General features: G+C 38.6%; 1 protein-coding gene across 7 annotated transcripts in view; it reads left to right on the forward strand.

Annotated features, from left to right (window-relative positions):
* The window catches only part of ATP8A1 (ATPase phospholipid transporting 8A1), a 205900-nt gene that overhangs the window by 156531 nt on the left and 31609 nt on the right, over nt 1-17760 (forward strand). For all 7 annotated transcript variants that reach the window (XM_070397382.1, XM_070397375.1, XM_070397348.1 and 4 more), the window contains 7 exons: nt 698-881; nt 975-1085; nt 9279-9353; nt 9457-9579; nt 13274-13352; nt 16161-16222; nt 17535-17591. In XM_070397382.1, coding sequence (XP_070253483.1) covers nt 698-881; nt 975-1085; nt 9279-9353; nt 9457-9579; nt 13274-13352; nt 16161-16222; nt 17535-17591 — 691 coding nt within the window. The remainder of the gene's footprint in view (nt 1-697; nt 882-974; nt 1086-9278; nt 9354-9456; nt 9580-13273; nt 13353-16160; nt 16223-17534; nt 17592-17760) is intronic.

A 17760-nucleotide genomic window follows, 5' to 3' on the forward strand; every position in this document is an offset into this window, starting at 1 on the left:
CCGTTATGCAGGTTGCTTGAGTCTCCTTGGCCATTCGTCAGTAGCTTTGGAAGAAAATTGAGGCACAGGAGCTATGCAACCAAGTGCTTGGCATTTACTTTGGTTGATTCACCCTGGTGTCTGAGAACAGGTCGAGAGATTAGCCAGTGCCCTACTGTTAACTTAAGTAGAGTTTTAAGTTGTTTTAAGTGTATATTACATTGTCTAAGTTCACCTTTCGGTGGCTCAAAACTTTTGTTCTCCAGAAATAGTACAGGTTTTAATAAGTATTTGAACTATAGTTTAACAGCCTTTCTGACCTTTTTCGTTCACAAGTGAAAACTTAGAAATGCTGATGTTATTTGTTAGGAAGTAATGGCATTTCTGAACTCAAATGTTATTTCTTTAACAAGTTAATGCACACTTGTTAAAGAAATAAACTAGTCCTGGTAAACTGGTAAACTAGTGCTTAACAAGGTGTCATAGCTTCTGCTTATCTCCTAGAGATTTGCTTCCAAGACTTTCGTTTTCTTTTTTCCCTTGAGTTGGCAACCAGGTTAACAGAGAACCAAACATTTGCAAACCTAAGACTTTTCCGGAATGGTTCTTCCTAGAACTACATACTCACTTGCTCTTATCCTTCAAGACAATTGGCATTTTAAAATTCTTTTTTATTTTCCAGAAAACAGAGCTAATTGATCGTTTGTTCTAATTTAAGGGTTTCTCCCCTTCAAAAATCTGAAGTCGTTGAGATGGTTAAGAAGCAAGTCAAAGTCATAACACTTGCAATTGGTGACGGAGCCAATGATGTCAGCATGATCCAGACGGCACATGTGGGCGTGGGTATAAGCGGGAATGAAGGCCTTCAGGCAGCTAATTCTTCGGATTACTCCATCGCGCAGGTAAAGATCATTTCTGCAGTCACACCCTTCATCTCAGTCAGCTGACACTAGGAAAAGGGAAATACTAATTTTTTTTTCCACTCTTATTTTTAGTTCAAGTATTTGAAGAATTTATTGATGGTTCACGGTGCCTGGAACTATAACAGAGTCTCCAAGTGCATTTTGTACTGCTTCTACAAGAATATAGTCCTCTATATTATCGAGGTAATCGCCGGTTAAGTTTTAAATCCTTGTCACTTGCATAGATATGTAAAGACATTTTCTTTATGAAGACATGTTCTCATTTTAATTATTCCATTTGCCTACTTTGTATAACTTCTAAACATGTTAAAACAAAAAGTTTGTCAGCCCTGGAGAATAATTCATGTTTAAATTATGGCTAAAAAAGTTACATTGCTTTGGTAAGAAATGTTAGATTAGAATTGCTAATGAAATAATGTTTTCAGTTTTAAAAAGACTACAAACTATAGAATTTTTTATGAAGCTCAAAAACATACAAGAGAAAACAATACACTATTTAGGGATATACACATGGAAACTGTATTTTAAAAGACAGTGAAGGGAATGATAGACAAAACTGAGGATAGCAGTTCTGCTGGGGGTGGTGGTTAAAGAAGCAGAAGCAGGCAGGATACGTAGGCAGTTTCGCTAATATTGGTCATCCTATAGTTCTTATTATGTTCCAAACTTAGACACTTATATACAAGTATCCCTTGCTACCCAGATCTGTTTTGGTTTCTGAGTTTGGTTGGTAGCAGGAGTTTAGATAATGAGGAATGAGTCTAAAGGCTATCAGAATATTTAGTTCCTGTGTCTGGACAGCAAGAAATTCCAAATTCCTTTTCATATATCAAATATAACATCATTTTGGGGGGAGTCCTGGGGAACACAAACATTTAGTCTGTAAAATCATTTTTTAAATGAAAACTTAACCTGAGTCAGGAATATCACTTCTGAAGGGTAGTATGTTGTCCTACAAACAGTTTCACAGCACCCACTGGGTGCCAGGTCCCAGGCTTCGTTCATTGTTCTTCCTGTCCTCCGTCCAGGAGCTGGGCAACAGAAATAACAATGCCAGCCCCCCATGCAATTCTGGAAGCCACATGAGCAACAAGTAAAAGTTAAAGCCTACATTAACTTTTAAATGATATTTTATTTAAGTCAGTGTATTCAGTATTACCATTTCAACGTATAATCACCTTAAAATTTTTTAATGTGATATTTTACATTCTTTTTTTATACTAAGTCTTCAAATTCGGGTGTTGATCTATCAGTGGCTACCATAGTGGACAGCAAAGCACCAGTGCGTGAATAAGTAAACTGAACGGTCAATTGGGAAGTGATAGATAAATCATGTACCTTTCATTCACCTATGGCCATTTTATCCTCAGAAGCTATATTTGTAAAACACAATCTAAATGTTATCAGTTTCTTGCCCCTCTTGCAGCTTCGCAGAGCATGAAGATATGCTCTCCGTAGCTCGTTAAGAAAGCCCTCCATCTGCCCCTCCTGTGAGGGGACCCACCTTCGCCCTCATAAATATGCCCAGAGCTTCCTTACAGATGTTTGTTTATGCCACTTTGACCTCTAACTTGCTGGCTGTTCCTCCACAGCTGTCAGAAGATATACAGCCTAACACCCCAACCAGTGTGGCTCAGTGATTGAGTGTCAAACAATGAACCTGGAGGTCACAGTTTGATTCCTGATCAGGGCACATGCCCAGGTTGTGGTCTTGATCCCGAGTGGGGAGCGTGCAGGAGGCAGCCAATCAGTGATTCTCTCTCATCATTGATGTTTCTATCTCCCTCTCCTTCTCCCTTCTGCTCTGAAATCGATAATGATATATTTTACTCCCTCTGTCCCATAATAATAGTAGCAGTTGATGAATGTAATTTGTCCCATAATAATAGTAGCAAAAGAAAAGAAATATAGAACGCAGCATTTATTATCAAAAAACTAGATTAAATTAAACAATAAATTAAAAATAGTACTCCTAATTTTTTTGAGTGTTCAGATAGTTTCTGGATTTTTCAATAATTTTGTTACTGCATTTTAAACTTGTAGGTAGGTTCCTTGGCTGCGAAGCTTTGCTTTCCCTATATGCGTGAGCTTAAAATTATTGGAGCCATCGTTCTTCATTGCTTCCAGCATAACTTGTTGAAGTGACAGAAACGTATTATCCAGTATTTCGGGAGAAATATTATCAAAGGCTAATATGGTGCCTCTTCTGCTAAGACGAATATGTCTAAGTTTTTCAAGTTTTTCTCCATAATCTTTGCATTTACCTCCACAATTTTGTTTTTTCAAAGAATCAACATTAGCATAAGATTATCCTTGACAATTATTTTCGGAAGCACGTTTCCAAATTCTTGATATGGTCATTCTGTTGCACTTAAATTGTTTTGCAGCTAACGTAATTGCACCTTTCTGCAACTTTTCCTTTTTCTTTTGATGCATCAAGAACTGGACAATCGCAACTCGATCTTTGCTTGAAAACTCTCTTTTTTTATCTTACTTTTACAATGGGTTGAAATTCAACTGAAATAAAACAATTGATTTCAATCAGCGGATGAAATTAGAAAAATAGTTATAATTCGTAATAATTAGATTAACCTAAAAATTGAAAGATGTGTCAAAACAAATGACAGATGTCATGAAACATTGATTTTGATTGAAGGCTTTGCAATTTTGCGCTACAACATAACTTACAGCTGCATTTGCCAATAATTCCCGTTTAAATATTCACTTGCTACTATTATTATGGGACAGAGGGAATATATATATATATAATATCCCATGCTTTACACCAGAGAAGTAACACTGTCAACAAAACAGAAATCTAGATTTCACACTGACCCTATTGGCAGGTTAGCTGGGAACTGCTGTGTATTTGGTTCAGCTGTTCTTTATGCCTTTGTAAGAATGCTTTTCTTCTTATTAAAATGTTGACTTAACATAGTTCTTATTATAAGTTAGCTGCTAAAACTGAAACTTGGTTTTCAAGTGTGCAGGCAGTTTTCTTTATTGGTCACTAAAAATCTATACTTAGGTTACAGCCCATTTGGTAAAATAAGCAAATACTTGGAAACAAACAGGATAATCTGTGAACTTCTGCTGATTTGGTCTAAAGTAGTCTGTGTTTTGAAGCAAAACACACCTCCAAAATCACGTATGAGATCCAAAAACTATATTGTTATTGTATATATAAATTTGTGATTTTTTTTTTCTAAAGTAATTATTTATGATTGCCAGTATCTTCTATAGTTACTAACTTTTCTAATTATATTTTTCTCATTCAGAATAATATCAATTTACATAGTTTACTTACATATATTTTTGAAGATACTAGGAGTTTAAAGCCATTGGTAGCAAGAAATCTGCTTTAAAATTTTTTTATTTTTTTTAGATCACTTGACAATCAGCAGTGAAGTGGGTAAAACTTATGTACTAATAGGGAGAAATAAAATATATTAAACTCAAATGGAAAACTAAATCTGCAATTTCTGTTTCATCCAGAGTTACATGAATTGTGTTTGATTAGCCCTAAATTTCACTTGGCTTTTAATTTAAAGCCTCCTCATGAGATATTTAGCACTGACCAAATTCTTTCAATATCGAACAGGAAGTAAGTCCTGGCTTGGGGTGTTGAACTACACAATACAGTGCATTATAGAATTATATACCTTAAACTTATGTAATTTTACTAACCAGTGTAACCCCAATAAATTCAATTTAAAAAAAAAAGGAAGTAAGTCCTAAACTTTACTGGAAATCTCATTTAAGTTATTTTTCTTTGAGCACTTTGTGGAAATGTATTTTGAATATAATTCAACTATCTTGGAAACAAATTGACCTTTTCAATCAATTCCCAGATACCAGACTTTTGCCAGCTAAAACAAGTTCTGCAGATGTTAATGGCTCATGTCAATACTGTGAATGAATAGACAGAAAACACATCATTGAATGTCTCTAGTGAGGACAACTGCCAGTCTCAACTCTCTCCTTTCAGTTTTTTGTGCTGATCAGGCGTGGGAGCAGAGGACTCATTGACTGTTTGTAAGCTGCTGTTTAATATGCAAAAATGCTCTGTGGGGAAAAGGTCTGTGTGGCTTCAACTGCCACGCCTCTGCTGGGACGTGGAACTTAGAAACGAATACCAGGAGAGGCAGGTCTGGAGTTTCTTTGCTAATGAAGGCATAGTCTGGAGCTCTATGGGTTTTGTAGATTATCTGCAAAAACTGCTTTTCCCATTGCTGTAGTGCCAGGATTGCCACTCTCTAGCCTCTCCATTGCCATAAACTTCAGCCAAACAAATAAATACAGATTTGGCAGGTGGCGGTCTACAGCACTTACTGATGGTGGCCACTTGCAGCAGCCTAGGTGTTCACTGAAATTACTGGCTCTTTTCTAAAGAGATTTTTGTAAAATTTCTTTGAGACATCTGACTCCTTCCTACCAAGACAAGACCTTTTCTTTCAAACCATGGGTTGCATCCAGGTTTTCTGGTAAGATCCCAAAACACTATAGTGTTTCTAATTTCCAGAAGCTTTGAGTCAAGTCAGTGAGGTGATATTTTCCCTGCATGTTGTGCTGGGATGTGGCTTTAAATAATTTAGATGCCTCCCCAGAAGAACCGATGTTTTCTTTCTGCACCTGGTTTGGGTTGAGTCAAAGGGGGGACTTTTATGTATCTATAATGTGAGATATGTTTCCAATGTATCTTTTAACTACAAATCTCGCTAACTTGAAATGAGCCTTCTGGTAGACTTCTCTTTCTCTTTGAATGCCCAAATATTTGTGTGAAGGTATATGGGGAACTCTGTTGGAAGGTTATTCTCTTATCTAGTTATTTCTCCTTTTTAAAAAAAGGAATTAGAATACTAACTTTTTTAAATGCAGGGAGAGAATTTCTAAAACCTTCTTTACATCTTTCAGTAGGAAAAATAAAAAGGTAAAAATGTATTCATACCTATCCATTTAAAAATGTCTGTCATAAAGCAGTAAATTCATGCATTTTAAAAATAAACTTTGAATCCAGACATGTTGTTTTATTTGCATATTATTTGGAACTTAAAACTCTTCCTAGATTAAGGGAGGTTCTTAAATTCCAAGCTTATACTAGAACATTTGAATCAGCATCTCATGTTCTGTACAAAGAAACTAAACTAGGAGACTAGTCACATTTACAAATGTTTACTCACACACAATAAATTTATTCATATACATTTCTTATATTATTCAGTGATAATGATTGCAGGTGCATTTATAACCATAACCTTTGAGCTGATTCATATCCATTACACAAATTTGGTATGCATGTCACTTAGGCTTTCTTCGGACCAAAAAAGACTGCATCTTCATAGACTAGTGAGGCCATGGTTGAAAGTTTGGGTTTAATAATCGCTTATATTTCCATCATACCCTCGGAATCCTGAAAGAGCTTGTTTGTATGTAATATCACAGTAGATCACAGAGAATCACTAATATGTATTTACATAATCCACATCTCACAGAGGTCAAATATGAAAACACACTAGCAAGCGTTGAAGTCTGTCTTGTCAATTTGTGTATACTTAACACTTGAAAAATAAAAGAAAAAGGTGAAGTCAGCAGCACCACCCTAAGGAATAAACTTTCGTTCACATGAAGATGCTAATAAGTTTTTTTAAAGTTTTCATGCACAAATGAATGCTCCAGCTCCTTGTTTAGGACAGATGTTCAATTTTTTTTTCTGTAAATACATGTGGCAAAGCAATCAATACTTTCAGATTTGACTCCAATTTCTATGCTCTTGTTGTTGTTGTTAATGTGTGTACAAACCTGACACAATTTGGACTTATCTGTCACATGCTATTACTACTTTGTTTTCTTTTTCATCTCCTGAAGCAAACATTTGTTTTTCTACTCCTTCCCACTATAAACAGGAAAAAGATCAGTATGGGTACAGAAAGTGTTCATTGTGGGGGTCGGCCTGGGTACATATTGATAAATGGTGAATTTGTAGCAGTTCATGCTTCCATAATGATGTTAAATGAAACGTGAAGTGGAGCAAAGTCCTAGCACCTCCGATTCAAAAATTCGTTTGCCGGGCATGTCAAGCCTGCTTTCCTCTCAACAGGTTTTTTGTTGTTGTGTTTTGCTTTTGTGTTTGTGTTTATGTCATCTCATTGCTGGGCCAGACGTTTCACTCTTCCAGATCAACATGATTCTAATTACATTTTAAATAACGTAGGACTTATTGATTTACTAATATCACTCTGAGTTATTATTTGTCTTACACATGTTGGATAAAATTTTTCTCTATTGCCCCTTAATTTTATAGCCAACAATTAAGGTTTCTATTTTTAAGAGGATTGCAAAATACGGAAGGACATTAGCTCTGTTAATTAAAGATTTATTTTATCAAAGCATAAATTTAAGTTATAAAATATTTTAATATATAAATTCGGATTTCATATTCTGATGGCTGTAATTATCAAAAACTATTTTAAAAGTGTATATAGTTTGACCTACTAATTCCACTTATAAAAATTTATCCTGGAAAAAAAGAAAGAAAAGCAAAGAGGTACAGGAAATTTTTGGAGGTGTGTTAGTCTATTGTCTTGATTGTGGTGATGGTTTCATGGATGTACATATATTCAAACTCACCAAATTGAATGCATTAGATGTATGCAGTTTTTTGTATAGCAATTATATTTCAATAAAGCTGCCTTTTACCAAAAAAAAGGAGTTTATTCTAAAGAAATAGAAACATGTGGGACTTCTGTGTAAGAACATTCAGTTCAGAATTATATATAACTAGAGGCCCGGTGCATAAAAATTCATGCACTAGTGGGGGAGTCCCTCAGCCCAGCCTGCCCCCTATACAGTCCAGGAGCCCTCAGGGGCGGGAAGGTGATGCCCCATCGCACCTCTGCTGCTGCCACTGCTGGCAGCGCAAGCCTCGATTGGCCCTGGTTACCTGAACCTCAGGCAGCCGCCATCCGAGGCTTGCCTGCGCCTCAGGCTGGTCCTGGGTGGTTGGGCAGCCAACATCTGAGGCTTGCCTGCACCTCGGGCCAGCCCTGGGGGACTGAAGGGACTGGGGGACTCCAGAGGCAGGTGCTGCCATCTTGTGACTGTGGGCACCACCATCTTTGAGGGCATGGCAGTCAATTAGCATATTCCCTCCTTATTGGCTGTGGGTGCCTCCATCTCTGCAACAGCGTGAGGGTCAAATAGCATATTCCCTCTTTATTAAATAGGACTAGAGGCCCGGTGCACAGATTCATGCACTGGTGAGGTTCTTCAGTCTGGCCTGCACTCTCGCACAATCTGGGACCCCTTGGGGGATGTCGGACTGTCGGTTTCAGTCCAATCCTCATATGCCAGGCAGTCTGACATCCCCTGAGAGATGTAGTAGTGTGCAAAGTGGCAGGCAGCCGGAGAGGAGTCCGAGCTCAGACCAGGCGCCGCACCATCCCTCCCTGCTGCGCCTGCGGCATCTGCTGCTCGGTAGCCTTGTTGTGGGGGCAGGAGAGGCTCACGCTGCCACAGCTGCACTTGCCAGCCATGAGCCTGGTGTTTGACACCCGTCAGTCAGCTGAGCGGTGCTCCCTCTGTGGGAGCGCACTGACCACCAGGGGAAGCTCCTGTGTTAAGCGTCTGCCCCCTGGTGGTCAGTGCGCATCATAGCTACTGGTCGTCTGGTCGTTCAGTCATTTAAGCTTTCGTATATACAGATAGATAAATCTGAAAGCATGCTAAATAATAGTTATAGCCACCCTTAGAGGTTATATATCCATTAACATCATTTTAAAGGATATGTAACAACTTAAGAAAATGCATATTACATGAGGAGAAGAGGGAGAGGAGCAGGACATGATACTATCTATATGCAGTAGATCTCCTGCAAGGTAAATTTATGAATGTATATAAATGAAATATATGAATGCAATTAACACAGAAGAAAATAAATGGTGATGATATTATTATAGGAAATTTTTTCACCTTCTAAATAAACATGTGCTCTTTTATAATAAAAACAATAATCTTTACATAACTATCAGGAGATATTTTAAAAGGGAAATAAAGTTCTAAAAGTGTAGTGGCATAAAATATATTCCTTGAAGTGCCTTTTAGAAAATATTACATTTAATTTTTTTTTAAATCTGTGATTGCCTGTTGATACAAAATTGTGAAGTTTTATGTTTTTCAACAAGAGGAACCAACTTTGACTTAAATAACAGATCCCTTGTGAAAACATCCCTTCAAATTATAAAGTAAAGCAAAGAAACACCATTTTCAAGAGAGTCATGAAAATATTATGCTATTTGCAGTGGTTGAGTACACAACAGATTCTGCACAATGCACTTATTTCTGTGGGTCCTAATTTGCGGGGTTTTGTTTTCTTTCTAGATCTGGTTTGCCTTTGTTAATGGCTTTTCTGGACAGATCCTCTTTGAGAGATGGTGTATAGGTCTTTATAATGTGGTAAGTCTGAAACATTTGGTTTTTCCTGTTTCGTTGAATACTTTGAGATAAAGGTTCACCTGCCTTTGGCTGCTTGGGGTAATGACCCGTTTGTGTACTTCAGATGTTTACAGCAATGCCTCCCTTAACGCTGGGCATATTTGAGAGATCATGCAGGAAAGAGAATATGTTGAAGTATCCTGAATTATACAAAACATCTCAGAACGCCCTGGACTTCAACACCAAGGTAGGATATGACGTCCTGCCATACATTTGCGGGGGGGGGGGGGGGGGGGGGGGGGGCGGGGGGGAAGCGCGGAGGTTGCTTTGCTGCTTTAATTACTTGGGGCATCTAGTCTCCCAGAACCAGGGAAACAACTCCAGGGTGTCGACCGTGGCGAGTCAGGCTTACCTGTTCTGATATGGACTTACGGTTCTGATATGGACTGACGAGGTTTTTGTTTGTGTTGTTATAAAATTAAAATGTAACCGTGATTCACTGGGACTTGCCAGGCAGCAGGGAACTGGGTCTGGCAGACAGACAGACGTGAGGGTCCCTTTGGCCCCCTGACTGCCAGTCTCTGCAGCCTTGCCCTTCACAGAGGTCGATCACCCAAGACTGAGCGGGACTTCTTTACATGTGTGAGGTGGTGAGGGGCGGTGGAGCATTCTCTACTCGTTACCTGTTTTATGAACTAACTTTGTCCTCTGCAGAGTATTATATTGTTTGTATCGAGCATTACAAATTATAGTCTCTGGGGAAAAAAACCTCAGTCATAACACTCAGTATTTCCAAGCCATAAAAATTAAAATACAAGATAAAATAGCCAGCATTTTATCTAAAATCATATTCTGGGTTTTTATCCTGCATAACATGGCATGGACTATTGTCATCTCTTGTGCTCCCTGGTATTTATTCACCCCAACCACAAAAATAGCTCATTTTCTGCAGTTTCCTTCCCTGCAAGTATATGTTCTAAAGTGTTTCCAATGGTATTTTCTAGGAATTCTAGTTTTGGTTTAGTTTGAGGCAGATTTTTTTTTTGTTTTCATTTTCTAACAGTCAAGACGGATGTCATTTTGAAACTATAATAAAAGTTACAGAATTGTTCTCATTTAATAGAATACTTGTCTGTTAGCATGTTACTAATAATGAGATGTAACCTAGATTGGGTGTTTTGAATTCAGGACAGTTAGTGTAGGAAATCTTAAATATTTTTGAAGCTCTCCAATGACATTTCTTCTGAGTATACCAAGAAAATAAAATGAAACAGGTGTTTCAGCATCTCTAACCTCACATCATAAATGTTGGTGTTGAGTTTATAGCCAGGATGTTGTTCATCTTCTGAGATGAGGTCTTCATGAATTCACTGTGCACCTATGGCCAGGTGTGCACGTACATACAACTTGATGGCATTATTTTAAGTAACTGAATATGGTTAATTTCTTTAAAAAATGAAAGAGTTCTTGGGCTTAAGACCATTAGTTCTGGAAAGTATTTTTAGTAGTCTCTTGAAACTATTCCAATTTGTGATATGAAACGTCTATGCCTTTATTTTTGAATGTTTTATTTTTGGATTTTTTGAAACTTATTTATGATATCCAGTTTGTCTTCAATTCCACCACCTTGCCGTAACGTTCGTTACCTATGGTGGGTATTTTCAGGTAGGCAGCCACAGTGCTCTGCGAGCTCTTGTTTCCCTGAAAAATTTATCTGAGAGCTCGACATGTTCAGACATACTGACATACGAACAGTAATTCTCAGCGACCTAGACTCTTGTATCAACCTCAGCCACAGGCCCCCAAACGACCGTGGCTCAGGCACCACAGTGCTCCCTCCAGAGTGAACTTCTCAGCCACACACTGGGCCATGATTCTGTCGCTTATAAACATAGATTCCACAGGATCACCCAGGGCCACTCCTGGACAGCCACATCCTCTCATGCCCTTTGCACCATTGCGTTTTTGTGGCCTGGGATAAGGTGTACGGGGGTAGTATAGTTTTTTGGGTTTTTTTGCTGTTTTGTTTTGTTTTAATATATTTTATTGATTTTTTACAGACAGGAAGAGAGAGGGATAGAGAGTTAGAAACATCGATGAGAGAGAAACATCGATCAGCCGCCTCCTGAACACCCCTTACTGGGGATGTGCCCGCAACCAAGGTACATGCCCTTGACCGGAATCGAACCCGGGACCCTTGAGTCCACAGGCCGACGCTCTATCCACTGAGCCAAACCGGTCAGGACCTGCGTAGTATAGTTTTAATGTGAATGCATCCTTCCTTGCAAACTTGAAAAAAACTCAAATTTTTTTTCCAAAATGTTTTTGGTTGTTTACAAAGTATTTCATTGTCTGCAGAGGCTATGCATTTCAAAAAGTTAACAGATCAACCCAAATAGATTATACAGGGGCGGGCAAAAGTAGGTCTCCAGTTGTGAGTACATGAAAAAGTTCATTCTTGTAATATTATTTTATTATTTGTCTTCTTCCCTATGAACAATTGTAAACCTACTTTTGCCATCCTCGAACTTCCGTATCCATTTGAGAATTTGTACACACATGAACTGTCCACCATTTTTTATAGGGAGGGTTGATGGGTTTTTCTAATGATTTCAGTGAAGATTCTTTGATTAAATCCCATAGACGTGTTTTAAAATTCAGGGGCAAATGGCCACAAAATGCATACTTGTGTACACAGCGGTTGCCGTGGGCCCCCAGTGTAGCAGCATTGTTGCCCTGAATGACGATGATTACGTTTGTTATGGTAAAAAGGGTCGGAGGTTCTGAGGTCAGGACAGGGGTTAAAGGATTAGCATGTGACAATAAGTAGCGGTCAGGAAAATGGAAAAGTAGAACTAATTTTTCTTGCACCCACCTGTGCTTTCTGTCAAATGAAAACGTGTGGTGATGACATAGTGAGGAGAGGAGACAAAGGTTAATGAGGAACACAAGTTCAAATGTGTAATGTATTGGAGCGTAAATTGGATCATACAATCCAGTGTGGCTGCGTGAACTAACAAAGGAGATTGAAATCACAGTGGAAAATTTTGGGAGGCAGGCAACTTAATTTCTGTTGTTTGAACAGCTTAAAACTATTAATACACGACAATTTATTTAGCATAAGTCTGGCGTGCAAGAATCACTTTTTAAATGACAAACTGCGATTGTTCAAAGGGCCATAAGAATGCTAAACAGTTTTTCTAGAATTTAATCTTTCCTAGCCATGTTACAAAGAGCATACCAGTGATACTGGCTCTCTTGTTCTTCTTAAAATACAATTGATGTACAAACTAATAAACTGTTAAATGATATTGTAACTGTAGAAAGTTTGATGTTGACAGGTATTAAAAATTGTGAAAAGTTTTTTATAAATTCAGTTATACTGACAATGCTTTACTCTAAAGAATTGCACAATTTAAATGTAATACCTGCTAGTTTTAGTATATAATATGTGTGTATATGTATAAAATTCTATATATGGAGAGAGACCGAGAGAGAATATGAATGCATTATATCCCTACCATTGAAAAGTTTACATTTTTATTGCACATGGGAAAGAGAAAGTAAGGATTTGACCAAATTACGATCTTTTCAAAACTCTCTTCTTCTGCAGTTATGAATATGGTCCTCCTTAAAAGAATTTCAGGCTCTGCATTATTTTAAATTTTCTTTTTCAGGCAGAAATTTAAACGTTTAATGCTTGGTTTTAAAAGGCACGAAAAATTTCAGTGAAGCTGCAAAAACATTTTGAGAAACATAACAATAAATAAATGACCCATGAAGGTCTAAGAGGCAGAAAGTGTCTGTCAGTTCTATTAATTCACAGTGGTGGCCCGACAGAGACACGTTTTGTGAATCTAGCCCACAGATAAAAAGAGAGGTCAGAGTTCACAGAGCTAGTTTATCGCAAATGGTTCTCATGGATTTTTGTTTTCCCCCAGGTTTTCTGGGTTCATTGTTTAAATGGCCTCTTCCACTCCGTTATTCTGTTTTGGTTTCCACTAAAAGCCCTTCAGTATGGTAAGTAGAAAGGATACGAATGCTAATAAATGACTTTTTACTTTTTTTTAGAAAACTAGCTCATTGTCAGTATATGTTAAAACTCATAGCAGTTTCATTATATGGTCTTCCTTAACCTAAAATACATGCATCCAAAAGTCGTACACACTTTTAAGAGTTTTATTATTCCTTTGGGAGAAAGTGATTTAATATATGCAAAGCCTTTCTTCTCTACTTCTCATGTTTTTCCAACTTGCAGAGAATTAAATTTTAGGGCTCTTTTTGTCCTCTGTTGATGCATTGTTTGAAGACAATGGTGCTAATATTTTATGTAGTCTGTTTATTATACCTACGAGGCTTGTATCAAGCTCTTTATGCTGTGCCTAATCAGACATGCTAGTATTTCCAAGGAGACTTGAGCCAGTCTTGAATGAGAGTTTTAATCTGTTTTTACGTTCAGCGTGGAGTGTAAGCTTTTTCTCTGCTTGTGTTGAGGAAGTGAAGTGACTCTGTCAGCTTTGAGAAATGGGATCATGGTGAATTTCCTATACGCATAAAAATGATGAAGTGGCCACTGTAGGAAAGAGATCTCGGCGTTGCTTAAGCTGGAGCTGCCTTGGGATCCTGAGGAAGACAGCCGGCCATCCGGTGCCTGTGCCCCCAAACTAGCCATTAAAACTCCACCCAGGGGTCTGTCAGTCCCTTGGAGGTACAGGCCATGCCTCGCTGACTGCGAGTTAATGACTGCCCACAGAAGAGGGCTGGCCATGCGTCCTTGCTCACCCACAGTCTGTTCTCCCCCAGCAGCCAGAGCGGTCCTTGCAATATATACATCAGACCCGGCGCCCCTTTCTCAAAACTCACAGACTTCTGTCACACTCAGGACAGAATCCACAGCCCCGACCTTCATCTGCTTTCCTCCCCCACTTCCCTTCTCCCCATGCCTCCATGCATATCCTTTCTTCATCCAGATGTTCCTGCTGGCTCTCTCCCTCACTCCCCAGGTTCATGCTCAGAGAGGCCCTCTCAGATCACCTTCATCTGAAAGAGCCACCCCTGTCCCCACTGCCCCTGTCACTATCCCACTGTCGTCTTGTTTCTTCTTCATGGTACTTGTCTATGGAGGTGTGATATTTCTGCTTATTCTTTATTGTCTTTCTCCTCTGCTGGAATCAAAGCTCCAGAAGATGAGGGAATTGTTCGCTTAGTTCACTGTTGTATGTGCAGTACTTAGAACAGAGCCTGGCTCATTGTAGGCACCCAGTGCATTGTCAGCGTGTTAACAAGGGCCTGCTGCATGAATGGGGTGGGTGAGTGTTATGAGAAGGCAGCGGTTGCATGCTCTAGTCAGAGATTTTGATCTCGTGTCTTTATGAATTGCTTTGCCAGTGCAGCAGTAAATACTTCTCATTTTCTAGGCCACGGAAATGAGTGTGGTGAGAAATCTAATTAAAGTAGATTTAGACTAGGGAAGCACACTGGGAATTTTTTTTTTTTTTAGATATAATTCACATACCATAAAATTCACCTTTTTAAATTACACAATTCAGTGGTTTTTAGTATAGTCACAGAATAATGCAAATGTCACCACTGTCTAATGCCAGAACATTCCATCACTCCATAACGGAGATCCATCCCATTAGCAGTCACTTCCCATTCCTCTCCACCTTCCCCGCAGCCCCCAGTGTCCACACATTTTCATCTCTGTGGATTTTGTCTCTGTGGAATCATGTCATATGTGACCTTGGTTTATCCTTGTTGCAGCATGACTCAGTATTTCGTTCCTCTTTTTGACCAAAAACTATTCCATTGTCTGTCTAGACCACATTCTGTTATCCATTTATCAGTTGATGGATATTTGAATTACTTCCACTTTTTGGAGCCATGGGATATTGAAATCCAGCGTACAATTCAGGATGCCTTGACCTTAGACAAGTTCTCCAGTCAAAGTTTACTTTTTCAAATAAACTTACTTATTCCCTTACTTCAGCAGTTCTCAAAGTGTGGTCTACAGACATCTGGGAATACCTATGACTTTTTAGTGGTCCATTAGGTCCAGGAGGTCAAAATTTCAGTTTCAAATATTTTATAATATTATCAAGACATTATTTATCTTTTTCACTGCTGATACAAAAGCAGTGGTAGGTAAAACTGCTGGTACCTTGGCACAATAGAGATGTCACTGTACTAGCAGTCATTACATGCCTCATTGTCATGCACCCGCATTGAAAAAGCTGTCAAGCCCTGGCTAGTGTTGCTCAGTTGGTTGAGTATCCTCCCCTGCACCAAAAGGTCACCGATTCTATACCTGGTCAGGTCACGTGCCCGGGCTGCAGGTTTGATCCCTCTCTCCCTCTCTCTTCCTCTCTCTCTAAAAATCAATAAAAACATTCATAGTAACCCAAAAAGTCGGTTTAATTTTAAGAATACCCTTGAAGGCTTCCTAAACCCTCATCTGTATTGTTATCAAAGTTCTCTCTTAAGGGTTCAGAGGCCTTCTCCTGTCTCAGTGCTCACAGCATTAAGCTTTGCTTGAACAATTAGTTTGATTTTTTTTTTTTGTTAATCTCATGGACCCTGAGAATTGGTTAGCAAGTCAGGTTTCCTTCATATTGGCTCATGGAAATTTGTTTTCAATTTGTGACCCATATTCATAGCAACTTTGTGAGACCCCGTCAGCACACTTTTTAGCCTTATTTCTAACTCCATTGTGTGGCCCTTGGTTACCATTCTTTTGCTCGCCACTTCTGAGTTGATTTATCTTTGAATGGATTCTGAAAGGACCTTGTTTATTTTCTTTTCTAACAAGCTTCTCTTGTTTTCATGTAGGTACTGTGTTTGGAAATGGGAAAACCTCCGACTATCTGCTGTTGGGCAACTTTGTTTACACGGTGAGTGCAGGACATTTGCCTGCTTTGCATGTAAAAGGGAATCCTTTCATATGTGCTCATTTTATTTTCAAATTTTAATGCCTGCATTTCTGGATTTAAGGGTTCGTTGCACTTCCCTTTAAGAATGAAATGAGGTGTTTTGATTAGTAAAAGATGGTTCCACGTTAGGTTATTAAAATGTCATTTAGGTTCACTGACTTTATAGTACTTTGGTTGCTGTTATTTTCAATATTCCCTCTTTACTCTGATTCCTCCCCCCATTTGCTCTTGTTCTCTTCCTTATCCCTTTTTCCTCAGTTTTATTTTACTGTCCTTGTTAATATTTTTGCTTTTACTATTCTTGGATGTTTAAGCAGTGATTATTCTAGAGTCTCATGATAACTACGATGGGAGAGAAATCTCCGCTCTTTGGGGACATTTCACCAACATCACACTTTCATCACTGTAGACTTCCCTTGACTACTGACAATGTATAAAATTGTATTAATTATAAATATACAATCATTGATCAAGTACAGTGCTAAGCACAGTTCTTAGTGTTTTATACTCAAACCCCAATAAGGTAGGTAAGTTTTATCAGTCCCAGTTCACAGATGAAGGAGTTGAGACACAGAGATGTCAAGGAACTTGCCTTGTTTTTTAACTGAAACAGCTAATAAATGATGGAGTCTTGAGCACACATGGTCTGACTCCAGGCCAAGTCCATGTAACCATTGTGTGATCCCATGGAAAGCACAGGGCGGTTCATTAAACCTCGTTCCCTTACTTCAGAATTAGTAGCATAGTCGCCGACGATGAGGGGTGGTATTTACAGCATATAACAAGCTCTTATATCCTGCTCTGCAGTTTTACTGTAAGTTAGGTTACAAAGTAAGTGTTTAGATTTCTAAATATCCATTTATATTACTTTTAGAATGATCTTTAAAATTCAGAAAGTAGGGGGCCCTATGCATTAAAAATGATATAAAGTAAAATTAAAGCAGGCTTTAAAACCCAAGTAACTGCAGACATAGCCTCCATCACTATTCATGAAGTGCACAAGAAGCAGACAGACACATGCTTAGGGGCCTCGTGGATGGACTGCAAGGCTGTGAGGGAGGCAGGGGTGCAATGCTGATGGACAGTTCTGGTCGTAATGTTCAGCCACCAGCCAACAGCCAATTCACTTGATTCTTGTTAGACATACAAGGCCTGAGAATAATGTAGTTCCATCATCTAATTCAGAAATACCTGTTCTTTATATATCTCACTTTCAATCATTCTATGAACTATCGTATTTATTTTAAAAATAACATTTTCCCTTGCGTTTTAGTTTGTGGTGATAACTGTGTGTTTGAAAGCTGGATTGGAGACATCATATTGGACATGGGTAAGAGTATCTCTGATCTCAACCTAGAAATGTCACGTTTACTTATGTGTTATTGCCACTTTTTTTGTAGTTTTTCATTCTGACTTTATGTATCCTTTAGCCCTAGTTCCTTCTACAGGTTATTAATTGTGGAGGGTCAGGAATGGAGGAGGGAGAACCAGGGATTCTT

Source organism: Myotis yumanensis, unplaced genomic scaffold (genome assembly GCF_028538775.1).
Source record: "Myotis yumanensis isolate MYYU_CA2020_CCGP unplaced genomic scaffold, mMyoYum1.0.hap1 SCAF_1, whole genome shotgun sequence".
NCBI classification, from domain to species: domain Eukaryota; kingdom Metazoa; phylum Chordata; class Mammalia; order Chiroptera; family Vespertilionidae; genus Myotis; species Myotis yumanensis.